Source organism: Corythoichthys intestinalis, chromosome 21 (genome assembly GCF_030265065.1).
Source record: "Corythoichthys intestinalis isolate RoL2023-P3 chromosome 21, ASM3026506v1, whole genome shotgun sequence".
NCBI classification, from domain to species: domain Eukaryota; kingdom Metazoa; phylum Chordata; class Actinopteri; order Syngnathiformes; family Syngnathidae; genus Corythoichthys; species Corythoichthys intestinalis.
The window spans coordinates 17,005,466-17,023,801 of record NC_080415.1 but is presented as its reverse complement, the minus strand read 5'-3'; the positions used below and the strand labels follow the sequence as shown (position 1 = coordinate 17,023,801).

The 18,336-nt window shown below is 40.5% G+C and overlaps 1 protein-coding gene across 6 annotated transcripts in view; it reads right to left on the bottom strand.

Moving 5' to 3' along the window:
• The window catches only part of arhgap44b (Rho GTPase activating protein 44b), a 103,615-nt gene extending 88,604 nt beyond the window's left edge, over window positions 1–15,011 (bottom strand). For all 6 annotated transcript variants that reach the window (XM_057825432.1, XM_057825434.1, XM_057825436.1 and 3 more), the window contains exon 1: window positions 14,731–15,011. In XM_057825432.1, coding sequence (XP_057681415.1) covers window positions 14,731–14,783 — 53 coding nt within the window. In that variant the 5' untranslated portion in view covers window positions 14,784–15,011. The remainder of the gene's footprint in view (window positions 1–14,730) is intronic.
• Between the last annotated feature and the right edge of the window lie 3,325 nt (window positions 15,012–18,336).

Below are 18,336 nucleotides of genomic sequence, written 5' to 3'. Positions count from 1 at the left end.
CGGTACAGCTCCTCGATGGCTTGCTTGGTCTCAGCGGATGGTGGTTGTGGATTCGGTCTCGTGGCTTGTGGTCCATCGTGCCTTCTCATCGCCGATGGCATGGACGTGTGTCGCAGTCCTTTTCCGCCAGCCGTTTGCAGGGGAATCACCTCCGAGTCCAATTTTAGTGCAGTACTGGCTACGTCCACCACTGCTTTCCATTTTGAGAGCAAGTCTAGCCCAATGATGCAGGGATCTTGTATTTGGGCCAACCAGAACTGGTGGTCCACCCGTTGTCCAGCCACGGTCACAGTGAGAGTCTTAACGCCCCACATCTTGGCTCGTTCTCCTGTGACAGTCATTATGTGCAGTTTGGTGCGTTTCCATCCTTGGGGTTTTTGGGCCGTGGTACCAGGCAGGGTACCAGGGCAGATGAGGGAGATGGTGGACCCTGTGTCCACCAAAGCCTTACACAGGGTCCCATTTATGCAGCAGTCCAAGTATAATCCATGTGCTTGCCCGAGGCGACCCAGTCGTAGCAAATTCGTGTGGGAGGACGAGATCGGTGGCAGTTCTCCCGCTGTGCCACCTCTCTTTAGTTTAACTGCTGGTCAGCGAGTGTTTTCGGTGCCGGAGCTGGACAATGGCGTGCGACGTGCCCGGGTTCACCGCACCGGAAGCACTTCTCTTTGTCTTTGTTGCGACGCCACTTCGGCCGGTGCTGGGGTGCGGTGGCGGCTTGGCAAACCACTTCGTCGTCGTGGCCAGCTTCGTAGTCTCCTAGATCAACACGGTGAGCTCTGTGCCTTGGCCCACAGTCTGCCCTGCTGTCACACAGTATGTGTTCGACACGCTCAGCCTCACCGAGCGCACTGGCCAATGTCTTTGGTGCGCACAAACGAACATGTTGTTGAAGCTGCTGTGGACGAAGACCCCGAATGAAGGCTTGCAGGGCCAGTTCTTCCTGCGCCATGGAACTGAAAGTGCTGTAACCTTGTCTTGCATGAAGCTGGAGGTCTGCTGCATAAGCGCCCAAACACTCATTTCCTTTTCGATGACGGTTGAACAGCTTGTCCCTTGAATCATCAGCGTAGTTGCGGTGTCCAAAACGTTGACGCAGAGCTCCCTCTAGTGCTTGCCAACAAAGCCGTTCTTGTGGCCGAAGATCAGTGAGGATCTGCAGGGCATTTCCTTCCAATGCAAGGGCAACTTGGACCGCCGTCTCTTCATTTGACCAACCATTAAATTGTGCCGCCATTTGAACTTGGATGAGGTAAGTCTCCAGCGGTCCCTCACCATTGTAACGTGGCAGTTTGGTCATCACTTTTTGCCTCGGCATCTCCACAGTTCCACTTGCTGCTTGCACACTGCTTCCCATGTTATATTCATGGCATTTGGGAATGCTTGATGTCGCATAATGGCGCCCTCCATGGCAAGGACGGGGATCGATCCTCATCCCATCAAAGCCCTCCCCCTCGTTACTCGCCTCCACTCGCTGATCTTGAGCGCGGCACTCGCTTGTTCCCTCAGAGTAGCGTAGTTGCTTTGGCTTGCTCTGATAAGGGAGGGGGGTGCACGCCGTCTCGTAAAGCCGCCCCCTCTCATTACTTGCTTCAGCTCGTCGTTCTGGGGAGCGACGCTCGCTCGCTCCGTCAGGGTGGCGTTGTGCTTTCGGTTTGCTCCGATTCGCCAAACTCCCGTACTCCACTTGCAAGCGTGAAATGAAATCTTCAATCTCCTCAATTGTGGTCGCCATCCTGCAATCCCACTTCTGACACCAAATGTAGCGTTTGCTTAGCGGAAGTTTGGTCGCGAAAAACAGCACACGAGCCTCAGCGCCTTTTTCCTCTTTTTATTCACTTCCCGCCACCCTACCAATGCCAAAAACAACAACAACTATATACACTGACGTAATCCAGTCCACCAATCCGAGCGTCGCGCCGGTGCACCAGCACACCAACGACAGTCCCGTGCTGGTGCATAAATTAACCCATTGATGACAGTCCCGGCGACGCTACAATATCAAATAAGTTTTTGACCAAAATAGTAATTTAATTTTTCTTTATTTACTGCAAGTTTTCAACAGCTAATAAATCACTCAATTTAACATCATAAACTTAATACTTGAGGAAAACATGCAGAATCAATCATAAATAATATATAAATAAATAAATGAATAAACAATCAATTCTATATACAATCACAACTTATTGTAGAATAGAATATCCCTTTATTATCATTGTACACTATATACTGTTAGTGAATGAGGCTAGCTGGCGCCTGGCGTAAAAGGAGCTTTTCTGGCGAAAATTCTTGTGAATAAATGCTTAAGCCCCCAAATTCTTCATAGATATGGACCTAAAACAGTCTCGATTCTTGGTTAAAAGCAAAGAAACCGTACAGTTAGCGTTTATTTTACGTATATTGATAAAGTAACATGCTACTACAGTATGTTAGCGAATGAGGCTAGCGGCCGCCTGGCAAAAAAGGAGCTTTTCTGGCGAAAATTCTTGTGATTAAATGCTTAAATCCCCGAATTCTTCATTGATATGGATGTAAAACAGTCTCGATTCTTGGTTAAAAGCAAAGAAACCGTACAGTTAGGGTTTATTTTACGTATATCTACGAAGTACCATGCTACTATGTTAACGAATGACGCGAGCGGCTGCCCGGTGTAAAAGGAGCTTTTCTGGCGAAAATTCTTGTGAATAAATGGTTAAATCACCAAGTTCTTCATAGATATGGACGTGAAACAGTCTCGATTCTTGGTCAAAAGTAAACTATGAGGCTAGTCAGTTATGAAAATTTGCCGCCTCCATGTGTGTACAAAGAAAATTCCTGCGAATAAATGGTTCAATCACGCATGCATGGTACGAAAAATATTTACCATGAATCCTCCAACAAATCACTCCTGAGACAATCCCTCCTATTTGTATGCGTTGCAACTTTCGTAGTTAAATCCAATCGTAAGTAATTCCAAGCTTAAATCCGACATGAGCATGTGCCGTCTTCGGCTATTACCAAATGAAACTCGGCCCCCTCTGATAAGGCGCCGCGCAAAGAATGACGAAGTGACACGTCAATAATGAATATGTCTATGATGAAACTAAAAGGATCATATATCCGTTTTTCCATGATCAATCGGTGGGAGAGAGGTTGAAGTCCATGCTTTCGAGTCATGTTGACGGCAGCACTCAATGTCAAATACCTAATTTTTTTACAGTGCTTTACAGATTCCACGGGATTGAACAGGCCGGCGTGATCACAGAATGGCAAGCTTGAGTCTGATTGGTATAATGGAGACATGTGATTATGGTGCGACGTCTCATTGGTGAAACTGGTAGCGCCACTGTTGGCATCTCTGGCAAAAAAAAAAAAAAAAAAAAAAGTAAAATCTATTATGAAGAATAAAGTGAAAACATGTAACGACTAGTAGTAGCGGAGTAAGAGAAGAGTTTCTTCTTCAAAAATCTACTCAAGTAAAAGTAAAAAGTATGGCTTAATAAAACTACTCTTAGAAGTAAATTTTTCTCAAAAAGTTACTCAAGTAAATGGAGCGGAGTAAATGTAACGTGTTAGTACCGACCTCTGATGCTACCCTAAATTGTGACGTGGCTATCCATGGATTAATGTTGAAACTCTTGAGCTATGTTTGTTTATATTTCCCGCACTACTTGTTCGCGTGAATTAACCCGCTGCTAAGCAAAACAAATCAACGTCATCAGTGGCTGCCAGAATTCCGATTTCGGAAACTCGAGAGTTCAGACTGCAGCCACATTCTCGAAAAATGTAGATCGGATTTAAAAACAAATATGAAACTGACCTAGATCGGATTTGAAATGGTCCACTTCTATGCGACTTGTACCATTCAGACAGCCAAGTTAATGCCTCACTTGAGTCGGAAAAACACGAAAAAAATTTGATTTTTGCGTTAAGACCTGCGGTATGAACCTAGCCTGAATGTCGTTTTGTGGGGTTTTTTTGGAAAGCAGTGAGAAGTACAAAAAAGGCTGTAAACAAATCATGTATAAATATTTAGTTTTACATGAATAAACATACATAAAAATAATCCATTGTGATAAACTGAGCTATCTTGGTTGGTGTTTTTTTTTTTTTTTTTTTTTAAGAATAGAATAGGTCTTTATTGTCATTGTCAGCAACAAAACGAACATTTTGAACAACGAAATTTGATGCGGCGCTCCAGTATAAACATTTGTATTTAATTAACATGAAATAAAAATTAATAAATAGGAAACTATATAGTCTAGGGCTATAAGTGAGTAATTATAGCTTGCTTAGACTGAAATATTTGCAACACTGAAATAGTGCAATGCTGTCTTAGCAGTGCCATTTGTGCAACAACAAGAATAAAATATAAATAAAACATTTCTATAAATGGAAAAGTGGTCCGAGTATTTTTGTCGCCACTGGACTTCAGTACTGTAAATACAAGTATTTATAGAGTATAAAAAGTACTATATATTTTTTGTTTGTTTTTTTGCAATATCATTAAACCTCTTGATTATTATGTTGCTTGTAGCCCTTAACTATTCACTGCTATTGACATTATATCCATTTCAACTGGTAAGGCTGGTACTGAGTGATCATATTTCACTAGCCATTGGCGCAATAGATGTCCAATCCAATTTGACAGGGGGATTGGCAGCAATCTTTTTTACCCAGTTCCGATCCTATGAAAATGATATGATTTTGAATGATGACATTTCCTATCACGTGACCGGATCTGAGACAACCTTTAAAAAAAGGCTTGTCATTGCATATACAGCTAAAAGAGTCCCATCCATTATCATGTATTAGGCTCACAATTAGAGAAAACACTTAGCTTTCAAGTTAAGATTACATCCATTTTCATTTTCATTCAGCCAGTGTGTCTCGCTAATATCGTTTCTCATGCCTTGAATCAGCGCCTGTGAGACTGTCTGCAGGCCGGCGGTCCCAGCTCACGTTTGAACAAACACGGAACTCGTCGGTCGATGAGAGGCGACAAGTCGACCCACTTTCTTACTCTGTGGGGGACGCGTGTGCCAACAACAAGCGGGCCAAATCGTGTCCTTAGATAGTGCATAACCCGGGAATAGGCCTGAACGATATTGGAAAAAAACTATTACTGCAATCTTTGGGGGGGTTTGCGATATATTGTGATATTAAAAATAGAAGAATTTTCACCAGATAACTCTAATAGCTCTGTTTGGGATAGGCCTAAATCAGTACTTCTCAAATGGTGGGGCGCGCCCCCCCAGGGGGGCGCAGAGCGATGCCAGGGGGGGCGCGAGTGACCTCGGGGAACATGCTTTTTTTTTTTTTTTGCCGTACTAGAATAAAGTGTACTTGCACATCCACTCCGTGGGTGGCAGTGGCGCTCTCATTTTCAAAGTGCGTGCAGTATTTTTGAAGTAAGCAAGAGCACACGGAAGAGACTCATGCAGAGCTGGATTCACGCAGCGACCCACTGTCTTCTTCGGTTCTCACGTGTCCGGCCGAGAAGTGCCGTTTTCGGCTTGGGATCGTCACGACCACCGCCCTCACCTACGGTTCTCCCTCGGCCGCCGAGAATGCGCTTTTTTCGGGCCGTTTGCCTTTGACTTTTAATATAGTGGGAAATGAGGAAAGACCACTGTTTACTGAGTCTAAAAATGATTATAGCGGAGAAGCCAAATCAGTTAAGACGCCACTTAAAGACATTAGACCTCAATCTCATTGATAAGCCGCTTGATTGTTTTTCAGCGAAAATGTGCCGAATATTGCCAATTGTCACAATCGTCCCGCTTTGTCAGTGTTATATCAGTAAACCAGTGAGCACTGTGGTGAATCAGCGAAAATAAAAACTTTCCTTCTGTCCAAAGACTTTTTTCCCCCCTTCTATTCAGTCTTGTTTTTTTTCGGTCAATTTTTTTGGCATGTTGTCCTGAAGAGTAAATGTTTCTAATCAATTTGAATTTGTTATTATTTACTGATTTTATTAACATTTTATTTTTCAGCATCAAATGGTCAAAAATGTACCTTGAGTGTATTTTTACAGTTTGGATGTGACTTTTTTTTTTTTTTTTTTTAACTTCAGGCAAATTGATGCGCGTTAAGTCTTTTCTGTTACAAGCAACACAATGTTAAAAAAAGTTATACTTTATTATAAGTTGATCTGTTACTTTTTTTCTTTAATAGAAAAAAAAGGACACAATGTTAGGCTGAGGCGTACTTATAATAGTAATATAGACGAATGATACTATTTACAGTGGCGGCAGAGAGTTGGGGGGGGGCGCGAAACATTTACGTCTTCCTTGGGGGGGCGTAACAGAAAATAATTGAGAAGCACTGGCCTAAATGATGTTAGAAAAAATTAACATTGCAATATACAGTATATTGCCAAAGCTCCACACATACTTTTTACATTGGTTTCACCTAACTTTTTTCTTAAGGTGCACCAGAACATTTTTTTTTTCATTGCATCACCTTTAACGCCATACTTTTAATCACACCCTTAATCACTTCAGAATATTCATATGAGGGAGTCCACTCAATTTCACCCACGCTTTGACGCTCATGCTGCCGACAACAGCCTCTCACTTACACAATGAATGACTGAATGAATGAATTGGCACAGCACACTTTCGACTGGGCTGCAAGTTTAACGATGATTAACACATTTGACCATAGAGCTACCGAGGCTTCTCAGGCCAGATCAAAGCTACAAGCCTGTCAATCATCGTTAACATTAGGTACCAAACGCCGGCTGCACTGGTGACCAAGAAAAACTGTTTGGTCGCACTGCCTTAGCAGGAGGGAGGATGAGAGGCTGTGGCGCTGTATGAGCATGAAGCAGAAAAACATGAATATATTTTTTTCATTAAAAATCCAATCAGTTTCCTCTGAAAAATGACACAATCGGCCCGATTTACCATCACGTCATTCGGATTCTTAGATTATATAATGCCACTTAATCCAGGCTTGCTGCATATAAAAGGAATCCAGGATCTGCACACTTACTGCTTTTATGAAGTAAAACATAAATTTACATGTTAAAAAAATAAAAAACAATTGCACGTCCTGCGATGTGACTCTTGCTTATGCACACATGGCGATGGCAATGTTAAAACGATATATTGTGCAGGCCTACCCGGGTAGCAGGAAATACATGATGTTGAGTAAAATCTGAGGTATAGTTGATAATGTTCCTCTCCAGCCCTGCAGGTGGCAGTGAAGAATATGGTTCTCTATGTCTTACGAAAATCCATTAATATCTCCGCTGACATGTGAACAGAATCTGCCAGCTCACTTAACTCCGAGATTATCACCTAGCGACCTGGTAAAAATGATCATTGACAGTAGACGTCTGAATACAAGCGCTTCAGAGGCGCAGACACAGTGGGGCAAAGAAGTATTTAGTCAACCACTAATTGTGCAAGTTCTCCCACTTGAAAATATTACAGAGGCCTGTAATTGTCAACATGGTTAAACCTCAACCATGAGAGACACAATGTGGAAAAAAAAAAACAGAAAATTTCATTGTTTGATTTTTGAATAATTTATTTGCAAATCATGGTGGAAAATAAGTATTTGGTCAGTACCAAAAGTTCATCTCAATACTTTGTTATGTACCCTTTGTTGGCAATAACGGAGGTTTTCTGTAACTCTTCACAAGCTTTTCACACACTGTTGCTGGTATTTTGGCCCATTCTTCTATGCAGATCTCCTCTAGAGCAGTGATGTTTTGGGGCTGTCGTTTGGCAACACGGACTTTCAACTCCCTCCGCAGATTTTCTATGGGGTTGAGACCTGGAAACTGGCCAGGCCACTCCAGGACCTTGAAATGCTTCTTACGAAGCCACTCCTTTGTTGCCCTGACTGTGTGTTTGGGATCATTGTCATGCTGAAAGACCCAGCCACGTCTCATCTTCAATGTCCTTGCTGATGGAAGGAGATTTTCACTCAAAATCTCTCGATACATGGCCCCATTCATGCTTTCCTTTACACAGATCAGTCATCCTGGTCCCTTTGCAGAAAAACAGCCCCAAAGCATGATCTTTCCACTCCCATACTTCACAGTGGGTATGGTGCAATTCAGTATTCTTTTTCCTCCAAACAAGAGAACCTGTGTTTCTACCAAAAAGTTCTATTTTGGTTTCATCTGACCATAACACATTCTCCCAGTCCTCTTCTGGATCATCCAAATGCTCTCTAGCAAACCGCAGACGGGCCTGGACGTGTACTTTCTTCATCAGGGGGACACGTCTGGCAGTGCAGGATTTGAGTCCCTGGCTGCGCATTGTGTTACTGATAGTAGCCTTTGTTACTGTGGTCCCAGCTCTCTGTAGGTCATTCACGAGGCCCCCCCGTGTGGTTCTGGGATTTTTGCTCATCGTTCTTGTTATTATTTTGACGCCACTTGGTGAAGAGGGAGTTGAAAGTCAGTGTTGCCCAACGACAGCCCCAAAACATCACTGCTCTAGAGGAGATCTGCATGGAAGAATGGGCCAAAATACCAGCAACAGTGTGTGAAAAGCTTGTGAAGAGTTACAGAAAACGTTTGGCTTTCGTTATCGCCAACAAAGGATACATAACAAAGCATTGAGATGAACTTTTGGTATAGTCCAAATACTTGTTTTCCACCATGGTTTGCAAATAATTAATTTAAAAATCAAACAATGTAATTTTCTGGGGGGGTCCACATTCTGTCTCTCATGGTTGAGGTTTATCCATGTTGACAATTACAGGCCTCTCTAATATTTTCAAGTGGGAGAACTTGCATAATTAGTGGCTGACCAAATACTTATTTGCCCCACTGTAGATGATGTCGCCATCTATCATATGACTACAGTGCACGCCAAAGTAATTGACATTATTTCCTTGTTCTTCACTGTAGTGTTAAGTTTGGACAAGCAGTAAGTAAAAAACATCTAGTAAGATAAACTGGAAAGACAGCAATCTGACAGCTGCTCGATCTTAAAGTTGAAGTCCAGGATTTTTGACATTAGGCTTAATCTTCGAGTTAGCGGGGGTTTAGTTAGTTGGTGGGGTTGATTTCAACAAATTCTGTTTCTTTTGCAAGTTATTTATTGGTTTCAGGGCTCCGGAGTGGCTAAGCTAGTGCGATTCATGGCACCATTATAGCATGCCAATAAAAAAACAACATATGCACACATAAAAATCATCGATGACCCATGCAATCAATAGTGTTGGCTATGTTTTCATGATAAAGTAATTAAAATTTACCATTGCATGTCAATAATTGCAGTATGAACACCAACATTTGTAATCCAGAAGCTCTGCAGAGGAGCAGGGCGGAGTGATATCACATCGTTTTTTTTTTCACCGCTGATTTTTTATGTCATAGCCAGCAGCAAGTGACGAGTTTATATTTTTCCTTCATAGGTAATTAGTGGAAACTTTCCTTTGCCCGTTTCTTCTGTAGGTTTCCACAGCTTCAAAATCCACATTTTGCCATGTTGCAGCCGTCAGTTTACTCAGCAGACTAATGCTGCATTCGAAGAAGGTGGGAAGTCAGAGTTTCGAATTTCTGATCTGGAAAAAAATCATTAGTACGCCTCCACTATTTGATCGCTTATGAGAAGTCAGGTTTGCTGGAGGTCAAAATGTCTTTTGAAGACCAAAATAAAAAGCAACTTGTAGCAACCCATCTTTGCTGCTTACGTTCACTTGGAATGCTTTAAGCTTGCATCTGGTCCCCTCCGAGGGGGATAAATCCAACTTCCCAGCTTCCTTGAATGCAGCGTGAGAACGAGTGACTGAAGCACTCCACTTTATATGGGTCGTATTACCCATCTTAAAAAAATATTCCTGCAGAATGAAATAAATTACGGCAGTTTGGTGTGACATTGTTTTGGATGCATGGGTGTTTTGAAACAACGATCTGTGTTTTGAATTTATTTGACTATGTTGGATCTGTTCATAGAGCTGTATCATTTTTTTTATTGGCATGCTGTAATGGTGCCATTGACTCGCGCTAGCTTAGCCACTCTGGAGCCCTGACACTAAGAAATAACTTCCAAATTAAACGGTATTTGTTGAAATTAACTCCACCAACTAACTAAACTCCTGCTAACTTGAACAGAGGCATCGTGTCCCATTAGGCAAACCAGGCAATTGCCTAGGGCCCCCAGCCAGCAGGGGCCCCCAGAGGGCCGACAGATTTAGCACACACAGCTTTGCTGCACTGTCACACCGTCAAGTGTAGAGAGTGTTTCAATACCATGAAATCATTTAGCAGATTATCGAACAATTCTGTTATCAATCCCAGTCAGCACTAACCATGTCACTTATATTACACATATTAAAGTGAGACCAATCAGCGATAAATACCACATGACTGTTTAAAGAGTGACTCACCAAGCACTCTCTGGTAGGTCCCTGCCGAATTGTGTTACGTCGATTTTCACAGACCACCTCATTATTCATGTGACTACTTAAAGAAATGGTGATTTTTCTAAAAAAAAGTCTATTAATGGGTCTATCATATTCCTCATCGAATACTCTATAAGAAATATATGATATATATGCATCTAAAATAATCCTAAACGATTTTATTAGCAATTTTAATACTCCTTTTCGCAAGGTTCCTTGGATATGCGTACGTTCCCATAGCAACCAGTCCTGTTATTGTCCTATGTCACAAGCACTTTGTATTCTGGGAGCGAGAATAGGCGTAAAGTGCGCATTTCAAGCAGAGAGTAATCTGAGTGTGTCCATGAACGAATGTAAGTACATACATATGAGTCAGTGTGTAAAGTGCTTAGTTTTCGCCACTTTTATGGCCAAGATGACCGCACGTGCACGCAGCGCGCACCCCCCCCACCACCACCACCACCACCTTTGCGTTCATTATACTGCGCGAGTATGTATGTGTGTCACGTGACTCAGAGTGAGAATGGGCGGGGATCTGCCCATTTCTTAATTGGCAAAATGAAGAAAAGTTATCCTTCTGGAAGCGAAAAAAGAAAGAAAAAAAAGCAGAAGAGGAAAAAAGGAAGCAAGACAGCGGTGAATGTACTATGTTACTGTAGTTTTATGTCCTAATGTAGTAGAAGCACTGCAGACTAGTTGTAGTTGTAGTATTTTTATGTCCTAAACCAATTAACTGCCTTGACTCTTTGTAACTAGCTTGTTAGCGTTTGCTAACAGCATTGCAGTATGCTAGCGTTTCTTCATACATAAAGATGTTATCTACAACATAAAATCAGTGTTTAGAATCAACATACGCACACATTTTCATCTGGGAATGTTTTCAGGTGTCAGTCTCCCCCCGGGCAGCTGTGGTTACAATATAAGCTTACATCCACTGAGTGTGGAGTGAATGAATAATAATGCAATTGGGGGGGGGGCACTTTGAGTGTCCTAAAAAGAGAGTGAGGCTTTATTAGACTTTTAATAAATATGCTATTGCTCCAAGTCCAACTGTCCCCCTTACTTGCACACGCTCGAAGGGCCCCATGTTGCTTGTTGCCTGGGGACCCTTGCTACGCCTCTGAACTTGAAGATTAAGCCTAATGTCAAACATCCTGAGATTGTTAAATGTCTGAATTTGACGTTTGACATTGACGTCTGTAACGCAAAACCACAAAAACCCACTTGTGGTCCACACCTAACAAGTGCGCCAGGTCACTCTGCATGTCTGGAAACAGCTAAGCAGTAATGATACAGCACACAGCCCTATCTCTGAAAAGACACATTCTGTGTAACTTGAGGTTGCGGGTCACACTACACGTTAATGTTGCGGTATTTCAAAGCTCCTATATACACAAACCATGTAAATATCAACTACTAACCACTTCAGCACCAAAAGGTCCTATGAACAAGTACTAGGAGTGGGAACCTCTTGGTACCTCACGATACGATACGCAATACAAAGCTCACGATAACGATGATCTGACGATACAACGATTATCGATACACTGGTCAGGAAATCATTCTAGGATATTCCACAAACAACTAATAAACAGAAAAACAAGCTTCTGCTGTGAATTGGAATGAGTTTATCATTAGTAGACATCCAATCCATTTGAACTGGGAGGGTGACAGCGAATGAAAATGTTCATTCGCTGCCATCCCTCCCACTTCAAACGGATTGAACATCTATGGCCGTCTGTGGCAGCCAATGCCAGGCAATGAGGTAATTTTGGGCCTTTTAAGGTCATTTACCTGTTGATTTTCAGTTACTTCCTGTTGATTTTGGGGTATTGTATGGGTCACTTCCTGTTCATTTTGAGTTACAGAACAGGAAATGACCTGGGAATCACCCAAATGAATAGGCAGTGACTCAAACTCAACAGAAAATGACCTGTAAATTCCCTAAAATGAACAGCAAGTGACCTGTAAATGCCCTGAAAATCGGACAGAATGACTGTGAATGCTCTGGTTTCGAATGAATGAACGTTCCCAGTCTAAATGGATTGGGCATCGAGCACCGTCAATTCAGCATTAGAATTAACTGAGACACTATTATAGTGCTGCAATGATTTATCGATTAACTCGAGTATTCGATTAGAAAAAAAGATTTGAATTCCATTTTGCTGCTTCGAGTATTCGTTTAATTTGAATGACATTGTAATGGTTTATTTTGTATGGGGCGCCGTTTGTAAAGGAGCAGATGCTGAAAATTAAATTTTTTTTGCACATTTAAAACGTTATTTAGCAACTTAAATGTTTATTTTTCAATAAGAGGTTTTAGACCTGATTTAAATTTATATCCTATATCCTAAATGTTAAATCAGGAAACAGTTGGAACTAAATATTTAGCTTAATATGCAAATTCACTGGAGACCGGAAGTAATAAAATAAAAGCTAGAGCAGCTCAGACTGTTTACGTTATTGAAAATGAATAAAACCTACTAAACGGTGGCAGTCGGTCGGCTGTTGGACATGAGTCATTGTGATAATAACAATATAAAGGTAAAATACACATTTAGGAGAAACTATTTAAAGAGTATTTTGTGTGCTCCAGCTTTTATTTTGTTACTTCCGGTCTCCAGTCATGTGAATTTGCATATTAAGCTAAATATTTAAATCCAACCGTTTCCTGATTTAACATTTAGGATATAGGACATAAATTTAAGATATAAATTAAATATTTAGTTCTGGATTTAAAAAATCAGGTCCAAAACTTCTTATTTAAAAATAAATATTTAAGTTGCTAAATAATGTTTTAAATGTGCAAAAAAGGTGACTCTAAAATTTTCACACCACATTTCAAACACTGTGTGGCGCAAAATGTGAGAAAATGTTGTCGTCATTTTCAGCATGTGCTGCTTTACAAACGGCGCCCCATAATTTTGAAAGTGTTTGCATTTAGTTTTATTGATTTGGGTGGATACACTGCCTTCTAGTCTGCCTCATTTCACATGGCTGAATCCAGGTGCTCCCTGTTAAGACCAACATAAGCTAAGTTTTTGTTTGAGCTAATGTTTTTTTGAATGCATTTGTAATTTGGTTTATAGGTATATTTAGCCTTTTTTTGTGGGAATCCGTGTCTGAACCATTTGATAGGAGCATTGTAAAAAAGTTAGCATTTTATAGCATTTAAACTAGCGGACTTTTGCTATGTAAGTTAGCTGATTGTTCTTTTGTTGTACATAGATCCTCATTTATTTATTGATTATACTGTTTGATGCTCAGCTCAGGTAATTTATTTTTCATGTTCCTTATCCGATTACATTGATTATTCGAACTAATGGTTCATCGATTAATCGACTACTAAAATAATCGATAGCTGCAGCCCTACACTATTATAGTGGAAAATTTTGGTAGCAACTTGTTGGTTCATTTTTATTTACTTTTTTTTTTTTAGACATTGAAACCTTTTCAAAGCGATATCTCGATTCTTGGCAGGAGCATATCGATAACCTTTTGGGATACAAAGTATCACAATATCTCACCATTTCGATATTTTGTCACACTCCTACCAAGTACACGCCAAATGAGCTAATTTTGCATATCTCCAAGAAGTATGGCAGAAAAGCATAATGTAACAAATAGGAAGAATGCTCAATTACTCTCAAATCCAACCCAGATAGATGACCACATGCTCAACATAGTGTACAGCGTTTATAACCGATTATCTATCTCGTGATCCAGGAACGAGAAGAAAAGGCAAGATGAAGAAGAGCAAAAAATGGAAAGAGTTGGCATACTTTGAGGATTTAAGCAGGATTAATCACATCTGAGATGTCTCACATGTCTTTGCGTTTAACCGGTATGGCCGCTAAATACTTGGACGCCTAGTTCAAGTCCAGGATTAAAAAAGCTTTTCTGGAAGTCATTAGAAGAAAAAAGGCATTTTGTCTGCAGATGCTTACAAAAACACAAAATAAACACGGCTTAAATAAACAATATGCACCACGATGATACAGAATCAACAGTATGACAATCTGGAAAAGCCTTCATGACAATATGAAATACATTCATTCAGTCCAGAAAACAGACATGCCTACTTTTGAATGACAGTCTATGAAAGGGAGATTAATTAGGAATGTTGTTTAGATTGACAGATTGCTAGATGATGATTGTCAAATCAATACGTGACAGCCATGCCATAGACCACCACCAACACCACCACCCCACCCCCGCCTCATCACTGCAGGGTGCCTGGGGGGCGGGGCGGGGGTTTAAGGGGGTGGCGCCCAATGCTCCACGGGCATCATGTCCGCGCCTGTGCGTGCGCGTCCACGCCATCAATCACCAGCGAGCGTGACCTCCATCCAGCCATTCCATTCCTCCCCTTACCTGCCCACAGTTTGGTTGGCCAGCTGTCTCATTCGGTTGAACTGCTTCTTCATCTTGTCGTCTTCTCGTACGCCACAAGAGCTCCGCGGGTCTCATGGATGACGTCGGCCGCCGGAACATCCACGCCGGGCGAGCGGTGCTGCCTTCATGGCGACGACGCCGGCCGGCCAGCGTGTATCCGTGGCCCGCCTCGCACGCTCGCTCGCTGCTCCCGAACTTGGTGTCGGTGGAGCTTGTCGACCGAATTTGCGCGTCCGTGCTCGGCCACTGACAGCTCTCTTTCTCCCTCTCTCACTCGCGTGACGCTAACGCCCCGCTGCATTGTGGGAAATGTAGTCTATCAAATACATACGTTCGTTTCATCTTATTCTCCGAAAACCGAAAAAAATCCACTTTTGCTTTACATAACACAAATAAAATATTTAAAATTGATCTTAATAAATCGTTATTTAGAATATAAAACGTGTCCTAAAAGATCTGTTAAGAAACTACGTAAGTGTGTATACAATAGCATTTTTCATCCTGCCATCCTCTCCCAGTTGATATCAGTTGGACGGCTTTCGCCTTGAATGGCAGCTAATTAAAAACTGCTCTGACAAAAAAATATAGTGAAAGAATGAACTTTACTTCTTAGGTTTTTTTTTTAAAGAAAATGAACAAACAAATAAACAGAGGTGTCTAGAGTAAATAAGGCGGCAAACACTCGGGTAACTTGAAGATCCGCTCTGAGACCCCCAATTTGGCCAAACTCAAAATTGTCATATATGCATGTGTGATACATCATTGGAAAGCTTAAAATCTCAATTTTCTAGGGGAAGAAAATATTTGAACGAAGGGCATTTAAAAAAAAAAAAACAACAACAACGTTTTTTTAAACAGCAAAACCCTAACTAGACGTGAGAGCATGAGAGAGCATAATTAAAGACGCCACGATTTTAACGAGATATTATCGTGCACTTACCTTTTTTCGATCCAAAAGCTCCATGTAGCATGGATCACCGAGTGTGAAGACACAGCTGTACATGGCCACAGCCGGATTTCTGGGGGATTTTATGGGTGAACCACGGTCATATAACAAGGGTCGCAATGCAGAAATCGCAGACATCGAGGAGTGGTCGAGATTTTCTTTTTCATGTATTTACCCTTTTAAACGTTTTTTTCCCCCCAATTTGTCTTTGTTTGGATCAATTATTTATCATTTAAAATATTGGGGGAAATGTGACGGTAACAAAAAAATACAATTAAGCAATAGTTATGAGGTAGATATCCGTGACCTTTTTACAGACACCATATTTTTCATTGTTATGTAATTTGTTTAAAAGTTTAAAATATGCAAGTGAATAATATTTCAAAGTAGTTTTTTTTTTAAACTAAATATTAGACCTCAATTAATGATTCAAAGCTAAAAATGACAGACATTTCGAATAATAAATATAATTACTGAGCTTCTTTTTATGGCTGCGTTGAAACAAAAGCGGATATGCGACGTCTGTGTACAGGGGTTTCCAGGGTAAAACGGACAAATTAAAAATAGTTTTGGGGCTTAAGGCCCCATGAATCTGCATATATAGAAATATTGTTTTATCAAACACAACAGTTCTTTTGGCTTAAAATACAGCAGTTTATTTTAAAGAGGGTTGCAAGAGCAGAAACTGCTTTTTCTGCCATAAACATTTTACTCAAGAAGAGTATCTTTACTTCTAAATAATATTAAAGTAAAAGTAGTCATCCAAAAATTTACTGAAGTAAAAGTTTAAAAAAGTATTTGTTGAAAAGAATACTAAAGTAGTGAGTGACATTGTGAGTTACTGCTTACAATGTCTGTTTGTGCTGTTTATTTGCTTATTAACGTTAACGATGATTGACAGACATTAAGGTTTGATCTTGCTAGAGACACTTGACAGCATAAACTTCAAAGCACTGCATGCGTCAATCATCGTTTAACTTGTTAAAGGGTACCACGGATAGAAAGACATGTAATTCTTAAAAGATAAATGTTAGTACAAGTTATAATAATTTGATATTAAAACTAGGGGTGTCAAAACTATCGCGTTAATGGGCGGTAGTTTTTTTTTAATTAATCACGTTAAAATGTTTGACACAATTAACGCACATGCCGCGCTCAAACAGATTAAAATGACAGCAGAGTGTAATGTCCGCTTGGTACTTGTTTTTTGGTGTTTGGCGCCCTCTGCTGGCGCTTGGGTCCAACTGATTTTATTGCTTTCAGCACCATGAGTGAGCATGGTGTAATTATTGACATCAACAATGGCGAGCTATTAGTTTATTTTTTGATTGAAAATTTTGACAAATTTTAATAAAACGGAAACATTAAGAGGAGTTTTAATATAAAATTTCTATAACTTGCACTAACATTTATCTTTTAAGAACTACAAGTCTTTCTATCCATGGATCGCTTTAAGAGAATGTTTATAATGTTAATGCCATCTTGTTGATTTATTGTTATAATAAACTAATACAGTACTTATGTACCGTATGAATGTATATATCTGTCTTGTGTCTTATCTTTCCATTCCAACAATAATTTACAGAAAAATATGGCATATTTTATATATGTTTGAATTGCGATTAATTACGATTAATTAATTTTTAAGCTGTAATTAACTCGATTAAAAATTTTAATCGTTCGAAGGCCCTAATTAGAAACCCTCTTAATGTTTTGGTTTTAATAAAATTTGTAAAATCATTTTAACTAGTAGGTCGCCATCGTTGTTGACGTCGCAGGGCGGTGACGTCACATGGCCACGCAGTGTCACTCTTTAACTCCATAAACATGTCGTCAGTTCTGCCCTTCCAATTTGAACCCGAGCAGAATATTAATGAGAAAGACAGCCCTGTCGATATTTCACAAAACGAGCAGCAAAAGCAAAAGGAACAAGAAAGACGGGATGAAACGAGTAGCGTAAATGTGTCAGGTTCGCTAGTGGCAGCTAGCACTGTCCTGCTCTAGTGACAGAGCAGGAGAGTGATGTCAAAAAATATTTGCAGATCTTCAAGATAAACTATTGTGTGATCCAACTTATTCCAATATTATTAAGGAGATAGTTAGCATCTAGAGCTGTTGTGTGCTTTACATATGATTCGGGTATTCAGTGACACACCGCAGTTTGATTATTTGTTGCATCACACGAAAACATAGATGCAGTTTGCCTCTACTGAGATGTTTAATGACGGCTTACCTTATTTTTGTCACGTAAAAGCGCTGTCCAGCCAGACAACGTCTCATCCCGTCTTTCCTGTTCATTTTGCTTTCTATCCGTGGGCCCTTTAAACAGTTGCTGTGGCAACTCAATGTGTGTAAGTTAGCAGCTTGAGCGGATTTGAGTGGACTCAATGAAGCATTTAATAAAGACAAGCATTTTTCTACTTTATTTTTGTTTAAAAATAATTCGGTGGGACAGTAACATGTTTAAAACTTATCATATTTGTTACGTTTGAAGTGCTGACAAAACATTTTAAAATATACATATCCATAAACGTTTTTATTTTATTATACTTGCTAGATCTGAATACAGTAAATACATTGAACACACATAAACCCCCCCCCCCCAAAAAAAAAAAATTGGGGGGGAGGGCGCTACTTCG